General features: G+C 42.4%; 1 protein-coding gene across 2 annotated transcripts in view; it reads right to left on the bottom strand.

Annotated features, from left to right (window-relative positions):
• The window catches only part of cabin1 (calcineurin binding protein 1), a 464,629-nt gene extending 447,963 nt beyond the window's left edge, over window positions 1–16,666 (bottom strand). For both annotated transcript variants that reach the window (XM_080208567.1, XM_080208568.1), the window contains exons 1-5: window positions 16,078–16,666; window positions 12,172–12,261; window positions 11,502–11,615; window positions 7,704–7,838; window positions 5,202–5,382 (exon numbers count right to left, since the gene is read on the bottom strand). In XM_080208567.1, the coding sequence (XP_080064693.1) occupies window positions 5,202–5,382; window positions 7,704–7,838; window positions 11,502–11,615; window positions 12,172–12,261; window positions 16,078–16,080 (523 nt within the window). In that variant the 5' untranslated portion in view covers window positions 16,081–16,666. The remainder of the gene's footprint in view (window positions 1–5,201; window positions 5,383–7,703; window positions 7,839–11,501; window positions 11,616–12,171; window positions 12,262–16,077) is intronic.
• Between the last annotated feature and the right edge of the window lie 6,162 nt (window positions 16,667–22,828).

Raw genomic sequence — 22,828 nt, 5'->3', positions numbered from 1 at the left:
TCTGTGTGGAGTTTGCACATTCTCCCCATGTTTGCGTGGGTTTCCTCCGGGTGCTCCGGTTTCCTCCCACAGTCCAAAGATGTGTGCATTAGATTGATTGGCTATGCTAAAATTGGTCGAAGTGTCAGGCTGGTTAGCAGGGCAAATGTGCGGGATTACAAGAATAGGGCTGGGGTGAGATTCTGGTCAGTACAGACTCGATGTGCAAAGTGGTCTCCTTCTGTACTGTAGAGATTCTACGATTCTATGATATTGAAGAATTCCCACCGACAAAAAACCAGAAAGCAAAATGCACCAATTATTCTTCACTTTATGTAAAATTTTACAAAGTGAAAGTGGAATTAAAGTAGCTGAAATATTTGAAACTTTTAAAATATTATATTAAAAAACGTGGAATTATCAAAACAGAGAAATTTGACATTTTACCTATACAATATTAGTTTTCAAATAGGTGTTTCAGCCATAACTATGATTTAGCATGCCATTGAAAATCCAGTTAACCTCGCTCAACAAAAGGTACTTCCAAGGATTTATAGCTCATGCCAATCGTATGATTTCTAACATTTCCATCTGCAATGATTTGCAAATAGGAGGCAGAGAGTGGGGGTCAATGGGTGCTATTCAGATTGGCGGTTGGTGACTAGTGGAGTGCCCCAGGGGTCGGTGCTGGGGCCTCAGCTATTTACCATATATATATAGATGATCTGGAGGAGGGAACCGAGTGTATGGTGTCGAAATTTGCTGATGACACCAAGATTGGTGGAACGGCAAATTGCGCGGAGGGTGTGGAGGGTCTACAGAAGGATCTAGATAGGCTGGGCGAATGGGCCAGGAAATGGCAAATGGAATTTAATGTTGGCAAGTGCGAGGTGGTCCACTTTGGTAGGAAGGATTATTACTTAAGAACATAAGAACATAAGAAATAGGAGCAGGAGTAGGCCATCTAGCCCTTCGAGCCTGCCCCGCCATTCAATAAGATCATGGCTGATCTGTCGTGGCTCAGTTCCACTTTCCCGCCCTCTCCCCATAACCCTTAATCCCCTCTCTCATCAAGAACCCATCAACCCGCTTCTTAAAAATATTTAGCGAGGCAGCCTCCACCACTTCAACGGGCAGAGAATTCCAGAGATTCACCACCCTTTGAGTGAAGAAGTTCCTCCTCAACTCCGTTCTAAACCGCCTCCCCTTTATCTTGAGGCTGTGCCTCCTAGTCCTACTGTCTTTTTTGAGCGGGAAGAGTCTCTCCACCTCTATCCTATCCATCCCATTCATCATCTTATACGTCTCAATGAGATCTCCCCTCATTCTTCTAAACTCTAACGAGTACAAGCCTAGTCTATCCAGCCTCTCCTCATAGCTCAACCCCCTCAACTCCGGTATCAGCCTAGTAAACCTCCTCTGCACTCCCTCCAAGGCCAAAATATCCTTGCGCAGGTGCGGCGCCCAAAACTGCACACAGTACTCCAGCCGCGGCCTCACCAATGCCCTATACAGCTGCAGCAAGACCTCCCTACTCTTATATTCAATCCCCCTCGCTATGAAGGCCAGCATCCCATTCGCCTTCCTGACCACCTGCTGCACCTGCAAGCTGGGTTTTTGCAACTCATGCACAAGGACCCCGAGGTCCCTCTGCACCGTCGCCTGCTGCAGTTTTTCGCCATGTAAGTAATAGTCCTTCCTACCATTCTTCCTACCAAAGTGGACCACCTCACACTTGCCAACATTAAATTCCATTTGCCATTTCCTGGCCCATTCGCCCAGCCTATCTAGATCCTTCTGCAGACTCTCCACACAATTTGCCTTTCCCCCAATCTTGGTGTCATCAGCAAATTTCGACACCCTACACTCGGTTCGCTCCTCCAGATCATCTATATAAATGGTAAATAGCTGAGGCCCCAGCACCGACCCCTGGGGCACCCCACTAGTCACCAACCGCCAATCCGAATAGCACCCATTGACCCCCACTCTCTGCCTCCTATCTGACAACCAATCCTCTATCCACGCTAACACCCTACCCCCAACTCCATGTCCCCTGTTACGTGGAGAAAAACTGCAGCAGGCGACGGTGCAGAGGGACCTCGGGGTCCTTGTGCATGAGTCGCAAAAACCCAGCTTGCAGGTGCAGCAGGTGGTCAGGAAGGCGAATGGGATGCTGGCCTTCATAGCGAGGGGGATTGAATATAAAAGTAGGGAGGTCTTGCTGCGGCTGTATAGGGCATTGGTGAGGCCACAGCTGGAGTACTGTGTGCAGTTTTGGGTGCCGTACTTACGCAAGGATATTTTGGCCTTGGAGGGAGTGCAGAGGAGGTTTACTAGGCTGATGCCGGAGTTGAGGGGGTTGAGCTATGAGGAGAGGCTGAATAAACTAGGCTTGTACTCGTTAGAGTTTAGAAGAATGAGGGGAGATCTCACTGAGACATATAAGATGATGAATGGGACGGATAGGATAGAGGTGGAGAGACTCTTTCCGCTCAGAAAGGATAGTAGGACTAGGGGGCACAGCCTCAAGATAAAGGGCGGGGGGGGGGTTTAGAACGGAGTTGAGGAGGAACTTCTTCACTCAAAGGGTGGTGAATCTCTGGAATTCTCTGCCCATTGAAGTGGTGGAGGCTACGTCACTAAATATTTTTAAGACGCGGGTTGATGGGTTTTTGATAAGAGAGGGGATTAAGGGTTATGGGGAGAGGGCGGGAATGTGGAACTGAGCCACGACAGATCAGCCATGATCTTACTGAATGGCGGGGCAGGCTCGAAGGGCTAGATGGCCTACTCCTGCTCCTATTTCTTATGTTCTTATGATTTCAACATCGTATCCTGTGAAGGAGTTAGGGATCACTAACAGCAACATCTGAATTCCCTTATTTAACTGTGCAGTCACAATAGCTATCAGTTTTACAGCTGAATGGACAACAAATTAGAACAGCAAATGCAGGACATTATAGGCAGTAAACAGTAAAAAAACTACAGGTCATCAACTTCATAAACCTGGTGAACATACATCTTTAAGTAATATAACTATGACTTTGTCTCAAACTGTACAGTGCTGCTATATCATGGCACTTTCCAGGAGGAATAAATTACTAATTAACCGCTGGGCAAGTTACAATCATCTAGCAAATCCAAAAAACTGAATCCTATTATAGATTTCCTAAATCATAACAAATTACTTGTCTTGTGAGAATCAATTCAGGCACTTCTCTGTTCAAACAGGGGTTATTTTCAAATAATCTGATTCACAATATCAAGACTGGCACACTGGACACTACATTTAATTCCACAGAATTGTGAGACCAATGACAAAGCAGCATGCATCATAAAAAGTATACAGGTAAAGCAAGTAATTAGGAAAGCTAATAGAATGTAATTGTTTATTGTGAGGGGAACTGATTAAAAAAGTTGGGGTGTTATGCTTCAGTTGTATTCGGGCATTAGTGAGACCATATCTGGAACAGTATACAGTATTAGCCTCCTCATTTAAGGAAAGACGTAAATGCATTAGCAGTTCAGAGAAGGTTTATTAGAACTAATACCAGAATGGGCGCGTTGTCTCGTGAGGAAAGGTTGGGCAGGCTAGATATATCCATTGGAGTTTAAAGAGGCAACTTGATTAAAACTTTAAGATCATGAGAGATATTGACAGGGTGGATGTGGAGAAGATATTTCCTCTTGAGAGAATCCAGTATTAGGAGTCATTGTTTAAAATTAAGAGGTTACTCATTTAAGACAGATGAGGAGAATATTTTTCTCAGGTCATGAGTCTTTGGAAATCTCTTCCTCAAAAGGCAGTGGAAGAAGAATCTTTGAATATTTTTAAGGCAGAGCTGGATAGATTCTTGATTAAAAAGAGAGTGAAAGATTATCGGGGTTGACAGGAATGTGAATGGAGGTTACAATCAGATCAGCCATGATCTTACTGAATGGCGGAGTAGGCCGAAGGGGCTGATTGGCCTACTCCTACTTCATATATTTGTATGTATGTAAAGAGCTTCATATGAAACAGTTAACTCTTCCCAGTCTCAAATTAAAGATTCACAAATTGATAAACTGACTACTCTAAGATTCTTACATAAGAAGAAAGATTCCCTGGGAGCAAGGTGTCCGCAGTCAGGCATTCACTCGGGTTTAACACATGTTTCATGTCAAATTTTGCTCTTGTTATTCTCTAGGAATGCAAAATAAATTTAGCTCTTAAATCTAAATATCTCATTCAAAAGTAATAAAAGTCAAGAGTCAGACGTTGCAATGTTGCAGAAGGGGAACCCTCAGGTCAGAAAGTTGCAAAAGGGAGACCACCTCTATTGAAAGAATTTGTAAAATAAATCTGCAAGAGTTTCACTTATAATCCAGGTCCCATGCAGCAGGCAAGAAACAGCAATCATGATCAGAAGTAACATCGAGAATGGAAAGCTAAGCAAGGCTGAGCAGGTGGTGCTGAATCACATCACAACAAGCTACTGTAACGTTTGGGCCCCAGGAAGTGGTAGGAATAGTGGGTTCAAAGGCCATTAAACAATGTTAAATTCTAAAATAAGTTCATTCAAGCTTACTTAATTCAAAATAATTTAAATTGCTTCCCACAATGCCTTTGTAGGCTTGAAATAGACTTGGGACATCTCAAAAACTAACTCAACAACAGCATCTATCATAGAGCCCTCAGATTAAATAAAGTAAATGGAAAAAGAAATAGCACAACAAATTTGACCATAGAAAAACAATTGTGACACAAAATATTGACTGCAGGAAGCAGAATTTAAAGATTAAATTCTAAAAAGATTGAATGTAGTGACAATTGCAAGTTCTTCCTGTGTCTCCTTGGCTCTTTGCAGAACCAAAGATGCTCATGTTCCCTTTCAGGTTGTAGTTTCTTTCCCTGAGAAAGGTCTGCTGTGTCATATCACAGTACTCAGTAGCAGAGTAGTCTACCAAGTGGTCATTCTGTGTTCACAAGCCTAGATAGCCAAATGTTGGCTGGCAAATAAATCATAAATGTGATCATAACCAAAATCCAACTTGTACTCTTTCTGATGCCCACCTTTTCCTGAAAGGTTCACTGCAGCTGCCAGGATACCACAAACTCCTGCTCACTGTATAATTCCAATAAGCAGCATTTCAAATATCAAATATTGGTTTAATTGCATGGAACACTGCCGAAAATCCCAACACAGAACCATTTTCCACAAATTCACAACATTTCAACTTACTGGTGTAATCACTAAGTGTGTACAGCACAGTGATGAGATTGTCCAGACATGGCCAGTGATCGACATTACATTTGAGTCCTTCTTCAAAGGCATGACGGGCCAGTGGAACACGAATCAGTCTCAGTGCCACTCTTCCTATTTTGTACCAAAGATTCACATCTGTAGAATCCAACATTACAGCCTGTGAAAGAGATTCATTACAAATAAAGAGTTGGATCGAGAATGAATGCTCAGAGAATGTACAAATTTAGCTCCTGGTACATGGAACAATATATGGCATTTAGTTTCATATAATCAGTAGTTCGCAAACTGTTAGGAATGTCACAATGTTGGATAAATGATATGCTTAAGTGGGATGCATGGAAGGGCTGATTTGCTGCAGCCTCTGCACCATTCCCATAAGCAAACTGCATAGATAGGACAAAGTGCAAAAGAAGGGGAGATGAAATGCAGGAAACCGGCGCAATGAGTGTGATGGAAATGTGAGAACAAAAAATGATATGCAAGTTTTGCTGGCTTCTTTTAATTTGAACACCAGCAAATGAATCCAAAGAGCTTCTACAAACACAAAGGGGCAAGAGTAACAAGGGAGACAGTAGGGCCTCTTAAGGATCAACAAGGTCATCTATGTACGGATCCACAAGAGATGGACGAGATCCTAAATGAATATTTCTCACCAGTATTTAGTGTTGAGGAAAGCATGGACGTTAGGGAGCTTGGGGAAATAAACAGTGATGTCTTGAAGAGTGTACATATTATAGAGGTAGATAAATCCCCAGGACCTGATGAAGTATATCCCAGGATGCTGTGGGAAGCTAGGGAGGAAATTGCAGGTCCCGTAGCCGAGATATTTGAATCGATAGTCACGGGTGAGGTACCTGAAGATTGGAGAGTGGCAAATGTTGTGCTTTTGTTTGAAAAGGGCTTCAGGGAAAAGCCTGGGAACTACAGGCCAGTGAGCCTCACATCTGTGGTAGGTAAATTGTTGGTAGGTATTTGAGACAGGATCAACAGGTATTGAGAGATGCAAAGACTGATTAGGGACAGTCAGCAGGGCTTTGTGAGTGGAAAATCATATCTCACAAATTTGATTGAGTTTCTTGAAGGGGTAACCAAGGAGGTAGATGACAGCAGTGCAGTTGATGTTGTTTACATGGACTTTAGCAAGGCCTTTGACAAGGTACTGCACAGTAGGTTACTGCATAAAGTTAAATCTCACAGGATCCAGGGTGAGGTATCTAAATGGATACAAAATTGACTTCTTGACAGAAGCCAGATGGTGGTTGTGGGGAGTTGTTTTTCAACTGGAAGCCTGTGACCAGCATTGTGCCTCAGGGATCAGCACTGGGCCCACTGTTGTTTGTCATTTATATTAATGATTTGGATGAGAATATAAGGGATATGGTTAGTAAGTTTGCAGATGACACCAAGATTGATGGCATAGTGGACAGTGAAGAAGGTTATCTCGGATTGCAACAGGATCTTGATCAATTGGACCGGTGGGCTGACAAATGGCAGATGGAGTTTAATTTAGATTGAACCAGGGCAGGACTTACTCAGTTAATGGTAGGGCATTGGGGAGAGTTACAGAACAAAGAAATCTAGGGGTATATGTTCATAGCTCCTTGAAAGTGGAGTCACAGGTGGACAGAGTGGTGAAGAAGGCATTCGGCATGCTTGGTTTCATTGGTCAGAACATTAAATACAGGAGTTGGGACATCTTGAGGTTGTACAAGACATTGGTAAGGCCACACTTGGAATAGTGTGTGCAGTTCTGGTCACCCTATTATAGAAAGGATATTATTAAACTAGAAAGAGCGCAGAAAAGATTTACCAGGATGCTACCAGGACTTGATGGAATGAGTTACAAGGAGAGGCTGAATAGACTGAGACTTTTTCCTCTGAAGCAAAGGAGGCTGAGGGGTGATTTTATAGAGGTCTATAAAATGATGAGAGGCATAGACAAGGTAGATAGTCAATATCTTTTCCCAAAAGGTAGGGGAGTCTAAAACTAGAAGACATAGGTTTAAGGTGAGAGGGAACAGACACAAAAATATCCAGAGGGGCAATTTTTTCACACAGAAGGTGGTGAGTGTCTGAAACAAACTGCCAGAGGGAGTAGTAGAGGTGGGTACAACTTGATCTTTTAAAAAGCATTTAGATTGTTACATGGGTACGTTGGGTATAGAGGGATATGGGCCAAAAGCGGGCAATTGGGATTAGCTTAGGAGTTTTAATAAAAAAGGCGGCATGGACAAGTTGGACCGAAGGGCCTGTTTTCATGCCGTAAACCTCTATGACTCTATGATCTATAATTGGGTTTGGGTAAAAACAACGAAGCTGGTTACTAAAAGAAAATCAAGCAACAACCATTTAACAGTTTCATCATCTGGAAAATCAAGAGTATTGATATTTTTTAAAAGTCTTTTCCAGATGAATCTCACATCCGCTGATCAGTCCAGGCATCAACCCTTTTTCCAATAAATATATTTTGTTTCTCACCTCCAGATAAAATTCCATAGCTGTGCTTGGGTCATCTTTCTGGGATGCTAAACTGGCTAAGTTTTTATATGTAGAATACTTCAGCATCAATCCAGGGTGCTTTAAACCTTCATTCTCATCACCAGATAGAACAGCCTGTAAGTTAACATAGCAAAATGTGTACATTTCATTAAGGGAATAGATGACTGTCAGGAAGCAATTAGGAGTTACTCTGAGCTCACTCACCTGCAAGAGGCGTGTCCTCTATCTAACTAATAGCTACATACAAAAGACAGTTTCAATCAAGTACGTTCAATAAACAAACAGGCAAAACTTGAATAATTTGTCCCCAGTGCAACAATTAGGTTTCACGTAACAGCATAAACATAGAAATAGATAAAATTCAACGTAGAGGATATAGGAGGAATTACTAAAGCATAGTCAAAAGGTGGAACTTAAAGAGGAAAAGGAAGGATGTCGAGACTTGAGAAGGAACTTCAGATTGGAGGGTCCAGTTAACCAAAGGTATGTTTGCCAATGGAAGAGCAAAGCATGGGGGCTCAACAATAGACCAGAACCAGGTAAAGCAGGAAAGGTTCTCAGGCTGGAGAAGAACGAGAATTTTAAATCTCAGATGTTAGGGGACCAAGACCCAAAGTAGACCAACAAGCACGGAGAAAATGGCTGAGTGGGACTTGGTGCAGGACAGGATAAGGACAGTAGAGTTCAGTATGAACTGAATTTTCTGGAGGTTTCTCAGGTTAACCCAAGACATACTCCCATCTGAGAGGTGGTAGAAGCCTTGATGAGAGTTTCAGAAGTGAGGTAATGATAGAGGTGGGCCAAGTCACAGAAGTGGAAATAGGTGTTCCTTGTCCTAGACAGGATGTGAGGTTAGAAGATCAGCTCAGGGTCAAATTCGAAGGCCCAACTGTAAACCATCTAGTTCAAGCTTGAACAATGACTGGGAAATGGGGTGAAATCAGCGGCAAGAGTATGAGTTTGAGATGATGTAGGAGGTGCTTGAAGGTGATGCCTTCAGTCTTCCCAATACTTAACTGAAGGAAATTTCAGTTCCTCCAGGATTGGTGGCTGGAAAAACAGTTTGACATCACATTCACTCAAGGTTTTGTAAGAGGTGATGGAGAAATAGAGCTGAGCATCATCAAACTGTACATAGTCACTGCAACTGGATGATATACGAACGAAGAATAGTCGCATTGAGCAGAACAACAAAGGGAAGGCAGTGGAGGGAGATGGTGTGACTGGCAGTATCAGGAAATGAAGGACAATGCAAGATAGACATTTCTGAAAGAAAAGCCAAATGCTGTTTTATGCCAGATTTCCAGAATCTGTCAAAACTCAGATGGCAGCATCTTGAAGAGAGAAACAGTTAATATTGAGTCCTTTACGTTTCTTCTTTACAAGGGTAGTTGATTAATTATAATACACTGACATGTAAAATACTTGTGTAAAGGTAAAGTTGCCATATTCCCAGATGAACATAGGCTGACTGGTAGCGATTTAACCTGAGGATCTCCACACCTCAGGCAAGGGGCAAGGTTGAGGAGGATGGCCTTGATGAATAATCTCAGGCTGTACAGGAACTGAACCCGCACTATTGGGGGTCGCTCTGCAACACATACTAGCCTTCCAGCCAACTGAGCTAACCAATCCCACACTGCCTGTGTAAAGTACCATAATAAAGCAAGTGTTTCTTTCTATTATGTGGTCAACTAGTATTGCAGCCAGGATGCACTTTAGTGGGCATTAATGAAGTTAAGGGATAGAAGGTGGGTAGAAGTGAGTCTTGTAGACAAATTGATCTGGAAGATGGAAATGGGAAGATAGGAGGGTCAACAGAGAAACATATTTGCTCGAGTTGCACAAGAAGAAAATCTTGCGGTTAAGAACTTGAGGTTTAAAAACTTCTTCATAACCCAATGACAGGGCCCAGCAATATACTTTTTTATTAATTTGTGGGACATTGGTGTCAGTGGTTGGCTAGCATTTATTGCCCATCTCTAATTGCTCTTGTTCAAAGGGCAGTTGAGAATCAACCACATTGCTATGGCTCTGGAGTCACATGTAGGCCAGGCCAGATCAGGACAGCAGATTTCCTTCCCTAAAAGACATTAGTGAACCAGATGGGTTTTTACAATTGACAATGGTTACATGGTCAGCTGTAAATTCTTAATTCCAGATATTTTTATTCAAATCAAATTCTACCATCTGCTGTTGCAGGATTTGAACCCAGGTCCCCAGAATACTAGCTGAGTTTCTGGATCAATAATTTAGTGATTATACCACAAGGCCATTACCTCCCCATTTTTATTCATCTGTGGGATGTAAACATCACTGGCTAGACCAGCATTAATTGCCCATTCCCAGTTGCTTGAGAAGACGGTGGTGAGCTGTTTATTGACTACTCAGTCCATGAGCTGTAGGTACACCTACATTGCTGTAATGGTGGGAGTTCCAGGGTTTTCACCCAGCGACAAAGAAGGAACAGCGATTTATTTTCGACTTAGGATGGCGAGTGATTGGAGGGGAACTTCCAGCTGGTGAAGTTCCCATTAGGCAACAACACCTCCTCCAGGACCATCCTCAACATAGGTGCCCTACAAGGCTGTGTCCTCAGCCCCTTGCTCCTTATACACCTATGACCGTGTGACCAAATTCCCTCCAATTTGATTTCAAGTTTGCTGACGACAACACCATTGTTAGTTGGATCTCAAACAATGATGAGACTGAGTACAGAAATGAGATAGAAAATCAGGTGAACTGGTGCAATGACAATAACCTCTTTCCTCAATGTCAACAAAACGAAGGAGATCGTCACCAACATCAGTAAGCATAGTAGAGAAATGCCCCTTTCTACATCGATGAGAACAAAGAAAAAGCGGTCAAGAGCTTCAAGCTCTGGAGGTGTTCAGATCACCAACAACCTGTCCTGGTTCCCCCCTGCCGAAACTATGGTTAAGAAAGCCCACCAATGCCTCTACTTTCTCAGAAGAAATTTGGTATGTCCACTACAAATCTCACCAACTTTTACAGATGCACCATAGAAAGCATTCTTCCTGGTTGTATCACAGCTTGGTTTGGCTCCTGCTCTGCCCAAGACCGCAAGAAACTACGAAGAATCATTCGTGAATGAAACCCAGTCGATCACTCGAACCAGTCTCCCATCCATTGATTCTGTCAACACTTCCCACTGCCTCGTAAAAGCATAATTAAGGACTCCACACATCCCAGCATACTCTCTTGCACCTTTTTCCATCTGGAAAAAGATGCAAAAGTCTGAGGTCACATACCAACTGACTCAAGTACAGCTTGTTCCCTGCTGCCTTCAGGACTTTTGAATGGACCTACCTCATACTAAGTTGATCTTTCTCTACACCCTACCTAGCTATGACTGTAACACTACATTTGGCACTCTCTCCTTTCCTTCTCTATGAACGGTATGCTTTGTCTATACAGCATGCAGGAAATAATACTTTTCACTGTATGTTAGTACATGTGATAATAAATCAAAATCAAATTTAAAAAAAACACTGCTGCCCTTGCCCTTCTGCTGGTAGAGGTCACAGCTTTGGAAAGTGCTGTTGCAGGAACCTTGGTACATTACTGCAAAGCATCTTGTAGATGGCACACAATGATGCCACTTTGCACTGGTGGGTGTATAGGTTTCTGGTCAAGCAGGCTGTTTTTCCTAGATGATGTCAAGATCCTTGAGTCTTACAGGACAAGTGGATAGCATTGCAATGAGTACAAAATGGGTTTAAACTCCCAAGTTTCTGCACGTTTTGTGATGCTTACCTCTTTCAGCAGCTGCGTATTCAAGAGTTCATGGTAAGCCTTTGCAGACTCTTCATAGCGGTCATGTTTCTGGAGATCTAATGCTTTATGGTAGAGAGAAAATGCTTCAGCTTCCTGTATTAGAAAAACATACATTACTTAAATTAGTTTAGATTATCGCCTGGAGAGCAGTCGCCAATAAAAACAAAATGTCCTTCACACCTTCAGCAGAGAAACAATGATTGTTGAAATGATATCAGGTGATCACCAGGCATTTGGTATAAAAACACCACCTATAAAAGAGCTGCTGCTTCATGGCGCCAGGGACTTGGGTTCAATTCCAGCCTGGGTGTCTGTCTGTGTGGAGTTTGCATGCTCTCCCCGTGTCTGGGTGTGGGTTTCCTCCCACAGTCCAAAGATGTGCAGGTTAGATTGACTGATCATGTTAAGTTGCTCCTCAGTGTCCAAAGTTGTGTAGGTTGGGGGATTACTGAGATAAATACATATGTTTACAGGGATAGGGCCTGAGTGGAATGCTCTGTTGGAGAGTCAATAAAGACTCAGTGGGCCAAATGACCATCATCTGCACTGTAAGAATTCTATGCATTGCCTGGAAAATCCTCAATTTGTGACTGGTTGATTTATTTCAACTGGAATGCTACAATTCACAATATTAAGTAACGGGACAAACCTGAGCCTCTTTTGTTTGAGTTTTGTGGCTCTTGAAGGATTCTTCATGATCTTCCACCACTGTAGTGTCATTTAACGCAGCAATACGGATCTAGCAAAACAAATGTATAATGAAAAGACATTATTACAAAAACAATTAACAAAAATTTAACAAGCTTATGAAGAACAGGTACATATCCTAGAAATTGTCAGCACTGTGATCTTACTCTCAACTCATCCTTCGTATAACCACAAGGGGATAAAATGAAGGAAGCAGGAACAAATTACTATGCAATAATACATCTCATTAGTCGGGGGATACTTTAGCCATTTCAACAACACCATTCATACATTGCAGCTCCAATTCATAAAACATCTGCTGGAGAATAAGAATTCTAAATCAGCAACATGATTTTAGAAAGCACTCTGACATTTTATTTTCTTCCTTTCCAGGGCTACATTCTACATTCTACCACAACACACACACCACATACAACTAACTAACCAACAGTACACATAAAAAACATAGCAACAAATAAGCCTCCTGTAAAGAGTAATGTAACAAATCACTCAGAATGGCACTTTCAAACACAATCACACTGTGGCAGAAGTTTTCCCCTTTAGTCACCATCTCCTCAGGCTTATTTCAGGCTAAATCTCCCACTCCTTTCTCATGTAACTATGTTGGCTCTACTATTTATGAACCCAGGCAAACTAAACAGTAGAGTTCATTTCTAGAGAAATAGAATTATAAAATTAAACTAGCATTAAATCTTGCTCACACTTCGAGTACTGCGTTCAACATGGGACACCATAACATTAAAATGAAAAAGATACACTGAAAAGAGTATATAGAAAGATTTACAAAGATGATACCAGAAATGCAGGTGTGTACCTATGAGAGGATGAACAGGCTGAGTCTCTTTTCTCTTGAAGAGACAAGACCAATCTCAGAGGTCTTTAAAATTATCAAAATTAAAGTAGATGCAAAATAATCCTCTTGCGGAGCACAGCAAAGCTATAGGCCAATGAATTCAGCAGAAACTGCTTTACCCAAAGAATGGTGAGATTATAGATTATGCTAAAACGGTGTGCAGTTGAGGCAAATAGCATAATGCATTTAACGGGAAGTTAGATAAATGTACAAGGGAAAAAGGAATTAAGCTTATAGGAGTCAGATGAGGAAAGATAGCATAAGGTTTGCAAGGAATGGAATTGGTTCAGCTAAATGGCCTGTTTTTGTGCTGTATGTCCTACTTCATGCATAAAAACTATAACCTCTGACAGCCAACTCTCTGTTGCAATCTTTCCTGACCTCCCAGTGTTACTTAGGTAATTAGTTGTAGTCCATGAAGGACCATGGGTATCTTTCTCCATTAAAAGACAACTGAGGGGCACCACTGCACATCAAGCTTGGGGCAAATGAGCAGTGCAGGCCTCCAGTGAACTACCACAGCGTGAGGATGAATTTGTGCTGTTGGTGTCATTTTGCATCAAATTCTAACCAATTAAGCTAAACGTCATTCATGCTACTACACAGCCGTTGGTCCTCTGAGCTTTCCCCTCGTTTTTTGGAAGTCTAAAATATTAGTATAGTTAGCACATTAGATAACAACACACCACCCTGCTCAGATTCTTCCCATTTCATCGAAGGCAATGTCCATTGGATAACTGATGAGGAAGCTGTGCAACATCTACAAAGATATTGCCCAGAGACCAGATACCAGCAACATGCCCTGGGTTTGTACTAGACAGGATTGGATTACTAGGGGGTAGTCGTGGTGAGGTATATAATAAGTGTGTGGTTGCCATATTTGCCAACGAGGATCGCAGCAAGATAAACATTTTCAGGCCTCAAACTCTGCTACCTGATATTTGTTTAATGAGGACTCAAACCTTTATGCCAATTGTCTAACAATAAGAAAGGCTACTCTCCTTGGAGAGGTGCAGGTAAGCAGAGTCATGGTAGCTTCAGTAGGACAGGACTATAGATCAAAGGCTGAAACAGAGGCAACCATGTAAACTCAGTAACTTGACACTTGAGCCAAGCAGGTCATGGGAAACTTGAAAAATAGGGAGATAATCTTGATCATTAATGATTCCTAGAAGGTAAAACACAACAGGGATTTTCCTATTCAGCTCCAGATAACCTATTCCTCCAGATGATAGGCAGTGTACACTGTCTGAGATGTTGAGGCCAACCACATTTATTCATGGTATCTTTAGTTACCTCAAAATATTATCCTGCGAGCAGGAAAACAATCCTCGCCAGCACTGATAATCACAAAGAAGCATGTCATAATTTAACAAAGGAAGAGAAAGGTTGAATAGGAGCGTAGAAGAATGAGGGGAGATTTAACAGAGGTGTATAAAATTATGATGGGAATAGATACAGTGAATGCAAGCAGGCTTTTTCCACTGAGGCTAGGGGAGAAAAAAACTAGAGGACATGGGTTAAGGGTGAAAGGGGGAAAAGTTTAAAGGGAATATTGATGAGAGTGTGGAATGAGCTGCCAGATGAAGTGGTGAATGCAGGCTCACTTTTAACATTTAAGAAAAACCTGGACAGCTACATGGATGAGAGGGGTGTGGAGGGATATGGTTCAGGTGCAGGTCAGTGGGACTAGGCAGAAAAATGGTTCGGCACAGCCAAGAAGAGCCAAAGGGCATGTTTCTGTGCTGTAGTGTTCTATGGTTCTATGGAAAATGCCACATTCATATTTTCTACAATTCCATATCATTCACAGCGCAGAGAAAATCCCAGGTATTTCATTAACTATTCTAATGTTCAGTCCATTCACTATTCCTCAAAGCAGTTCAGACCAGTCTGGTCTGGCCAGTAGGGCACATCATTAAGACTTAAACTGAACGTGGCAGATAACATTCGGATCACATCACATCATAATGGCCATTTCCGCAAAGAAAAATAATGTCATGACCTTCAGAAGAACAACCAATCAAAAGTTTAACTGGATCCATGATATCAATATCATAGCCACAAAAGCAGCAGCAGACAGGCTGCCTATCTTGTGACAAGTAACCCCTAAAGACTCTCAACTAAATCCAAAACAGGATCGAGGGTGGCACGGTGGCACAGTGGTTAGCACTGCTGCCTCACAGCACCAGTTCAATTCCAGCCTCAGGCCACTTTATATGTGAAGTTTGCACATTCTCCCCATGTCTGCAAGGGTTTCCTCTAGATGCACCTGTTTCTTCCCACACTCCAAAGATGTGCAGGTTAAGTGAATTAGCAGTGTTAAGTTGTTCCTTAGTGTCCAAAGATGTGTAGGTTAGGAGGATTAGCAGGGTAAATATGTGGGATTATAGGGATAGGGTCTGAGTGGGATTGTGGTTGGTACAAACTCAATGGGCCGAATGGCCTCTTTCCGCACTGTAGGAATTCTGAGGATCCTCAGCCTGTTTCTCTCTCCACAGATACTGCCTGGCCTGCTGAGAACTTCCAGCATTTTCCGCTTTTATTCTGAGTGTTCACTTATGATGCTGCAGGAACACAAAGTCTGACACCATTCTGGACAAAGCAATCCACGGGAGCATCAGCCGGTTTCCAGATTCATTATCCACCTCCTTCACGATCGACATAATGTTCAAAAACTGCATTGCAATGAAAGATCATGCTCGTTTCAAGGGTAGCTTCTAGCATTGCAATCCCAACCATCATCGCGAAGAGCAGGTGTCAAGGGAACATCATCATCTTTGTTCCCCATGTTCCTCCGGCAGCATCGAGTCAGAATCCTGCAGTGACACCATTGTCGAAGCACCGCATTGTGACTGATTTAAGGAGTAGGCCTTCCCAAATTACAAAACAGCAGGAAAGGTGCTCTGCTCAGCCCGGGCACTTGGCACCTCCTGCGCTCAGGACTCTTGTAGCCCCGACCGCAGGCTGCATTCCCCGGCCGGTCTCACTCACCATCCTGCGCCGCTGCTGGCCTTTGCCCCGCTGGGAGAGGCGGCTCCTCACTCCAACCTTCACACACACAGGGACAGAGAGAGATCTGGCCGCCCGGACAAGCGGCAGTGAGCGGCGTCAAGCTCAGTATGGGAGGCCGGGGCAAGAGAGCGGGCCCGAGGGAGTAGGACCCCGGGATACGGGGAGGGTGGTGGTGGTGGTGGCGGGGAAGGGGGCGATGGTGATAGGACCCTTAATGTCCAGCTGGGGTGGAGGGGTAGCTGGACCCTCACTGTCTGTGGAGGGAAACTACACCCTCACTGTCCAGCTTCGGGGATGGAGGTAAAGACCTTCATTGTCCAGTTGGTATGGGGGGAGGGGGCACTTGACCCTCACTGTCCAGCTGGGGTGGGGAAGTGACTGGACCCTCACTGTCCAGCGGTGGGGGGGAGCACTTCACCCTCACTGTCCAGTTGGGGTGGGGGAGGGTGATTGGACCCTCACTGCCCACTTGGGGTGGGGGGGGTGACTAGACCCTCACTGCCCAGTTGGAGTGGGGGGATGACTGGACCGTCACTCTCCAGGGGGTATTTGAGGGAGGGTCTCACATTCTAACCCTCTCCGGCCTCGCTGTCGCTGCACTGTCTCTGCCCCTTTTCGTTGCCATAGGGCTTCTTCCGAACATCTCAATAACCTGCCTTCCTATTGGCCAGGAGCCCAACAAAGCCATCCAATCAGATCACACAGCTCCACTCCCAGCCGGGAAACCAATCACCGCGCCATGCGCCAGTGGGCGGGGCGGGCGCCAGTGGGCGGTGCCCGGCACTCCAGTCAGCAGAGCTGGAGCTCCATTGGGCGGGACGAGGGCTCTTGTAGGCGGGGCAAGAGGTCTAGTGGGCGGAGCAGGGGCGAAAGTCGGCGGGCGATGCTGAAAGTGGGCGGGGCTGGAGCTGGGTAAAGGAGATGCAGTGGGCGGGTCCGGAGCTCCGGGTTCGGTGGGAAGAACACGTGGTCCACCAATCGGAATGCTGCCTCTGACCGTTGGGCGGTGCCGCGAGCGCAGGCGCGTGAAGAGCGCGCGCGCCGGGGCTTCAAGAAAGAAGCGCCAAAACTCTCACTAATGTCATGAGGTTGGGATCGCCCTTCAGGGAGAGGAGGGAGGTGAAGAGAAGAGAATGGAGGCTGGGCCTGAGAGGGGTATCATCATTCTAAATCAATGAAATCCGGGGGGCGGGAGATGAAAGTAATAAAGCGCGCAAGAGCTGCAGCTGGAATTGAAACTTAAATAATTCAGGGAAATAATTGAAAGTGGGAGAGAAAAAAAACGAGCGGGGACTAATTTACTTCATATTATTTGATTAAATTGTTAGAAATTCATGAAGTGTTGAAATTGTACACTTGATAAATGCGCGAGGAAAAGAATAATTCAGTTCATAATTGTACTTCTGATTTTTAAAATAGGAAATTAGTTTGGCATCGTGAGGATTTAAAAATAATAGATTCTATTTCAACTTTTACAAGGTATCATAAATTGTACTTAATATTTTAGAAATTCGTTTAATTTATTTATTGAAATGGGGAACTTGTATCAGAGTAGAACAGTCTGTCTAGACAGGATCATATATCCACAAATGAGGAAAAACGTTGTCAACAAAATCATCAACACAAAGTCAAAAATTACTTGTCGATGAATCAACTCACTGGAAACTCGATTCTCATTTCTGAATTATGAGGCCAGCTATTTTTTTTGGACTTAATTGAGCTGCAGAGTGCAACAGCAGAAGCCATTAAAAAGTACACTTTAAGATTCTTCATTAGTGAACTATGATTTGGGGTGTTGATCTGGTTTGGTATTCAAAGCAGAAATGTGATGTTATGAGTCAAAGCTGGTGTTGGGAAACTACTACAAAAGGATTAAATAATAGACTGGAACATGCTGTTGATGAAACTTTAGAAGTCACCAAAGGTACAAATGACTAAAGATTTTTTGGATGTAAACACTACTTCAAAGAATGGACAGTGTCCAGCTGAAGAGCAGCCAGTGAAGTCTGGCAAACACACTCTGCTTTATCAAAATACTTTGTAGAGGTCTCACAAGACTGGTCAAGAGTTGGAAGAGAGCATGTTAAATTTCAAGGATAACACTCCAAGTTGTGTTCTGTAAATTTTATCAGAAACCTTTCTCTAATACTGGACATATTGACAAGACCGAAGAATTTGTCTGAGAATGAGAAATTACCATTCCAAAAGCAGACAATCTAATTAAAATATGCATGAAGAGAATCAAAAATCTAAAAACATACCCAAGCATTCAATCTGAACAAGCCCAGCAGAAACAGCAAAACTGAATGGTGCTGGGAAAACCCTCAGAATCAACTCTTCTCAATTCATTCAAGCAGTCACTAACAACATGAGGACAAAACTATTTACAACAGCTTCAAACAATTTGAAACTTATCTTTTCAATAGACGCCTTTACTGCAAGCACTGATGACTGCAAAAGGAGATTCAATGCAATGCATAGCATAATTACAGTGAAACAGATCACACTTAACACTATTGGAGTGGACTTGCCATTCATTTTATGCATGAAACTTTTATGCAGTGAAACCCAATGCTGTTTGTAAAATTGTGGCTTGGAAAGGGTTGATATGCATTACATTCAAGGTATGGCAGGATGAGAACAGGGAGAGCAGTGAGATCAGAGAATGGACCAATGTGGGAGTTTCTATAAGGTTAGTTCATCCTTTTACTCCAATAGTTTTATTTGTCATGGCAACAGATCATAGCCATGAATTGTGTATGGACATATTGAACTTTTAAATAAGACATTTTTTAAAAATAAGTTGGCTGAGACTGAAATAACAACTTGCTAGAATTCCTATATGGATTATACTCAGTCCTGAGAAAGACAATGGAATATTGCACCCTTTCTCAGACTGAGGCATTTCAAAGGAAGAGATACAACGGAAAAGCTGAACTGTAATGTCCTGTGGAGATTATGGAAGCTGATTGTTGTCCCAGGCATGTTTGTGTTTTTCCCCTTGCAGGCATATACAAGAAAAGGAGTTGCAAAACAATTACAGCTTCTGTCTTTGTGTGCCTGTCAGGTATCCCAGATTGCTATGATCCCAGCTGATATCATTAGACAGTCAGGTCCCAAAATGCAACTTTGAATCAAAAGACCATAACGTATTTATTTTTTAGAGATGTGGATGAACAGAATCACATGACTACCAATTAACTTCTAATAAAATAAAACATTTATTAAATAGGAAAAGATTGATTACAATACAATACACCTTCACCCATGCATATCTTCACAGATGAACTCAGTGTGATATTGTACCTTTGTCGTGGTTCCCCAGGACGACAACTGATTTTAGCCGATTGGAACAGAGAGTCTGAGTCTTAATCCTCCAAGCAGTAGACTTTATTTTCCAGCACAAGACAATAAAGCCGGGATGTCTGGAACAATCCAATGAACCGTCTGCTTACAGTCTTTTTATGCACGTTACAGCTCCATACCTCAAGATTCTTATCTTACTTTTAAGATTTGACCTTGTTTAGCCACCATTGTTTCTGGGTCGACCCTTTATTTCCCTTGCTTAAGATTGGTCACTCATTGTTACATCTCTTTGCTTCTTGAAACCATGGTAGTTATGACCTTTGCCCTTATCTAGACAATTCTGCTTATACGATAATCATGATTTAGCTAACTCAGGCCGAATAGTGAAGAAAAACATGCTTACTTTATTCTCTCCTTTTTGCTACAGTCACATATTAAGTTGGACAACTGGGCAGTGTCCATTGTTCTCCCGAGTGGCTACTGTTTACATTCATTAATGAGTGATTACTATACTAACTTCGTTGGGTAACATGCATTGATTATATTGGTTACATTTCGTCTAGTCATGCTGGTCTGACTACTATACTAATTACATTAGGTAACATACATTGAGTTGATTAATCATGCTGGTCTCATCCCATCTCCCATTTTGAACCTACTTCATCACACACATTCTAATACAAGTTTCGGAGCAAATTCTCTTACACCTTTGAAATCATGTTCTCTGCAGCTATAATAGCTTGGGTTTTTTTCATTGTTGTAGGGCTGTCTGAAGTAGTCCTTTTATTGCTGCTTCAATGGTTTAAATGAGGTTTTGTTTATTTTTAAACAATAAAATCTTTATTGTTCTTTTATGACCGTGCATTGTGAGGGGGAAGATTGATTGACAAGTCCAAGTTAGGTGGTTCCTCCCCAGAAGAATTCAGGGACTTGCTTTCAGCTTTAATTTAGAAGAGGATGGACATCAATCTGAAACAAAATGTTTTTTCTCTCTCTCTCTCACTATCTCTCCTTGGGTTTGGGAATTCTGTTGTTAGCTGGAAACAAGGTTCCTGGCCTTTCTGGAGTAGAAAATCTGCTGTTGGTTAGTTTGCCTAGAGCCTCTGTCTCTCTCCCTGGTGTTTTGGAAAGCTGTTCTAAAATCAATCTGTCTGCTAGAAGTTATTGGCCTAGGAAGTCAGAGTTTCAATTCTCCACCTTAAGAATTAAGTTCCAGCATCATGTGAGCATTCGTATTTTGCTGTGTTAAACTTGTGGCAAGGTTTTGTTAGTGGGATTTGTTTGTTGGATCAGTGGTTAGCTGTTAAGTTTATACAATTTCATGGAGTTTTTTCCCCTTGTTTGTAAATCAGAAAAAGTTCTTGCTAACTTTCTTCCTATACATGTTAATTGTATACTTAAATAAACTTTGTTTGATAAAAGCTTTTTACTGGCTCAATTGAATCATACCTGAAGTGAAGCATCACATGCTCATCTGAGCAAAATTCAAAGATTTACAATCCAGGCAAACTTCATAAAACACTTTTGGAGTCTTTGATCTGAATTATAACAATTGGGGGCTCCTTTGTGAGATTAAGATATATATTTCTTGATTGATTTGGGATTATTGAAAGACAGTGAGTGGTGAGTATATTTGTGTTTTCTTTTCAGGTATTGCATTCAAGTTTAAATAGGGAGTGCCTTGTGGAATAATGGCTTTTTCAGAGACTAAAAAGTTCTTGGGTGTGGAAGAAGTCACACAGGGGGGTTTACAGAAGGTGACTAAAGCTTTTAGAATAGGCAAACATGCCTGCATTGGCAGGTAAAAAATGTTTCTGTCTCCCAATGACTGCTGAAAACAAATCAATTCAGAAAAGCCAGTCAAAAAGAAAATAGGATAAATCCTTCAGTTAAGCTGCAAAACTAAATATCTCCAAACTAACTGCTCAACTACCAAAGTCAGCACTGCAGAATCACCCAACTTAATGGTCACAACATTTCACCATTTTCTTCTCATGGACAAGCCAAAGACTGATTCATATACCTTTTTGTTAACTTTGATTTTTTACCTCATTTTTCATTTCTAATCTGTGTATGTATGTTGTGTTTTATTATTTTCTTCTTGCGTTTTAGTAACTGACTCTTTAACTCAGAAAGGCTTGGTTAAATACACTCCTCTTAAAACATGAATACACACTTGGACTGGGAATAGATATCCATGAGGGAAGGAATCCTTTCTAAATTAACCTTTTTCCGACAAGTCAAGAGGGTTGAACACAGAAGGGGAGCAAGTGCATCCCTCCTCAACCGGGAGCAAAACCATTTGGGGTATCCATTCTGGAATCATGACAAATGGGGGGATCTCGCCCAGGGACCAGTTATGACAAATTTTAGAGGGTTCCAAGAAATTAAAGACCCTAAGATTGGAGGTGAAAAAGGAGGTTTCCATACCAGAGGTACCTGTAAGAAACTTAAGTTCATGCCTGCCTGGGATCGAGGGATTTTAATACTGGGGCTAGCTCATATGCTTAGCATTTTATATTATTTTTCTTTATATTGTTTCTTTGTATTGTTGACATTCCACACTTAGTAAAGATGCACTTTACTGCAGTCAACACACCCAGGAAGCTGGGAATCCCTTTTGAACATTTCTTTAACCATGCTGAATCAAATGAGAAGACCGGAGACTGTAGATGGAACCAGATTCTATCCTCCTTGAGACTAATGGCATGCTTCCCTGGGTGGGGGGGGAATGGCATTTTAGGGTCAGGTGGCTTTAGCCACCTGGCATCAGGAGACTGAAATAGAGTCCGTGTATTGGTAGACAGGGTTAGTGTGAAAGAGGGTGCTGTATCACCTGCCTTTAGACAGTACATGGTCTCCAAACACTTAAAAATAGATTTTGAGGTGTGTGCAGACATTTCCGATAAGTCTGCCAAACGCCACCTTGGCCACATAATTTTTCACCGAACAACTACTGACAACGTCAGTCATTGTATAACACTGATTTAACACAAGCACTGCCATTTTTGGATGTCAGACTTTAGCCTACACCCAGTTATAACTTTGAATAGCTAAGCACATCCTTAAATGGCAGAAGGGCTCACTCCCCCAGCCCCACACACCACCACCATGTTACCTAATGGGATCGTCAATTATTCCCAATTCAGTTGGATTATTTCTTCTTGATCTTGTGCACTTGTGTGTGTTTTTGATTAAAGTTTCATAAGACTACAGGAAGTGGTTTACTTTAGTTGCCAGTAATTTTTAAACTTCTTTTTCTGGTGACCTACTTTTACCAAATGGCTGTCCATCATGACCTACGCCATGTACAGGATGCTTGGCACCATGTGCACATTCAGGGTGCACTTAACAGCTCGTGCTGGGGTAAATTTTTGTTGATTTAAAAGCTATGTTGAAACATGTTATTCCCAGATTTGGGTGG

Source organism: Carcharhinus amblyrhynchos, chromosome 20 (assembly GCF_965287045.1).
Source record: "Carcharhinus amblyrhynchos chromosome 20, sCarAmb.v2.hapA, whole genome shotgun sequence".
In the NCBI taxonomy this organism is placed as follows: Eukaryota; Metazoa; Chordata; class Chondrichthyes; order Carcharhiniformes; family Carcharhinidae; genus Carcharhinus; species Carcharhinus amblyrhynchos.
Note: the sequence above shows the minus strand (reverse complement) of the source record. Positions and strands in the feature narration are given on the sequence as shown.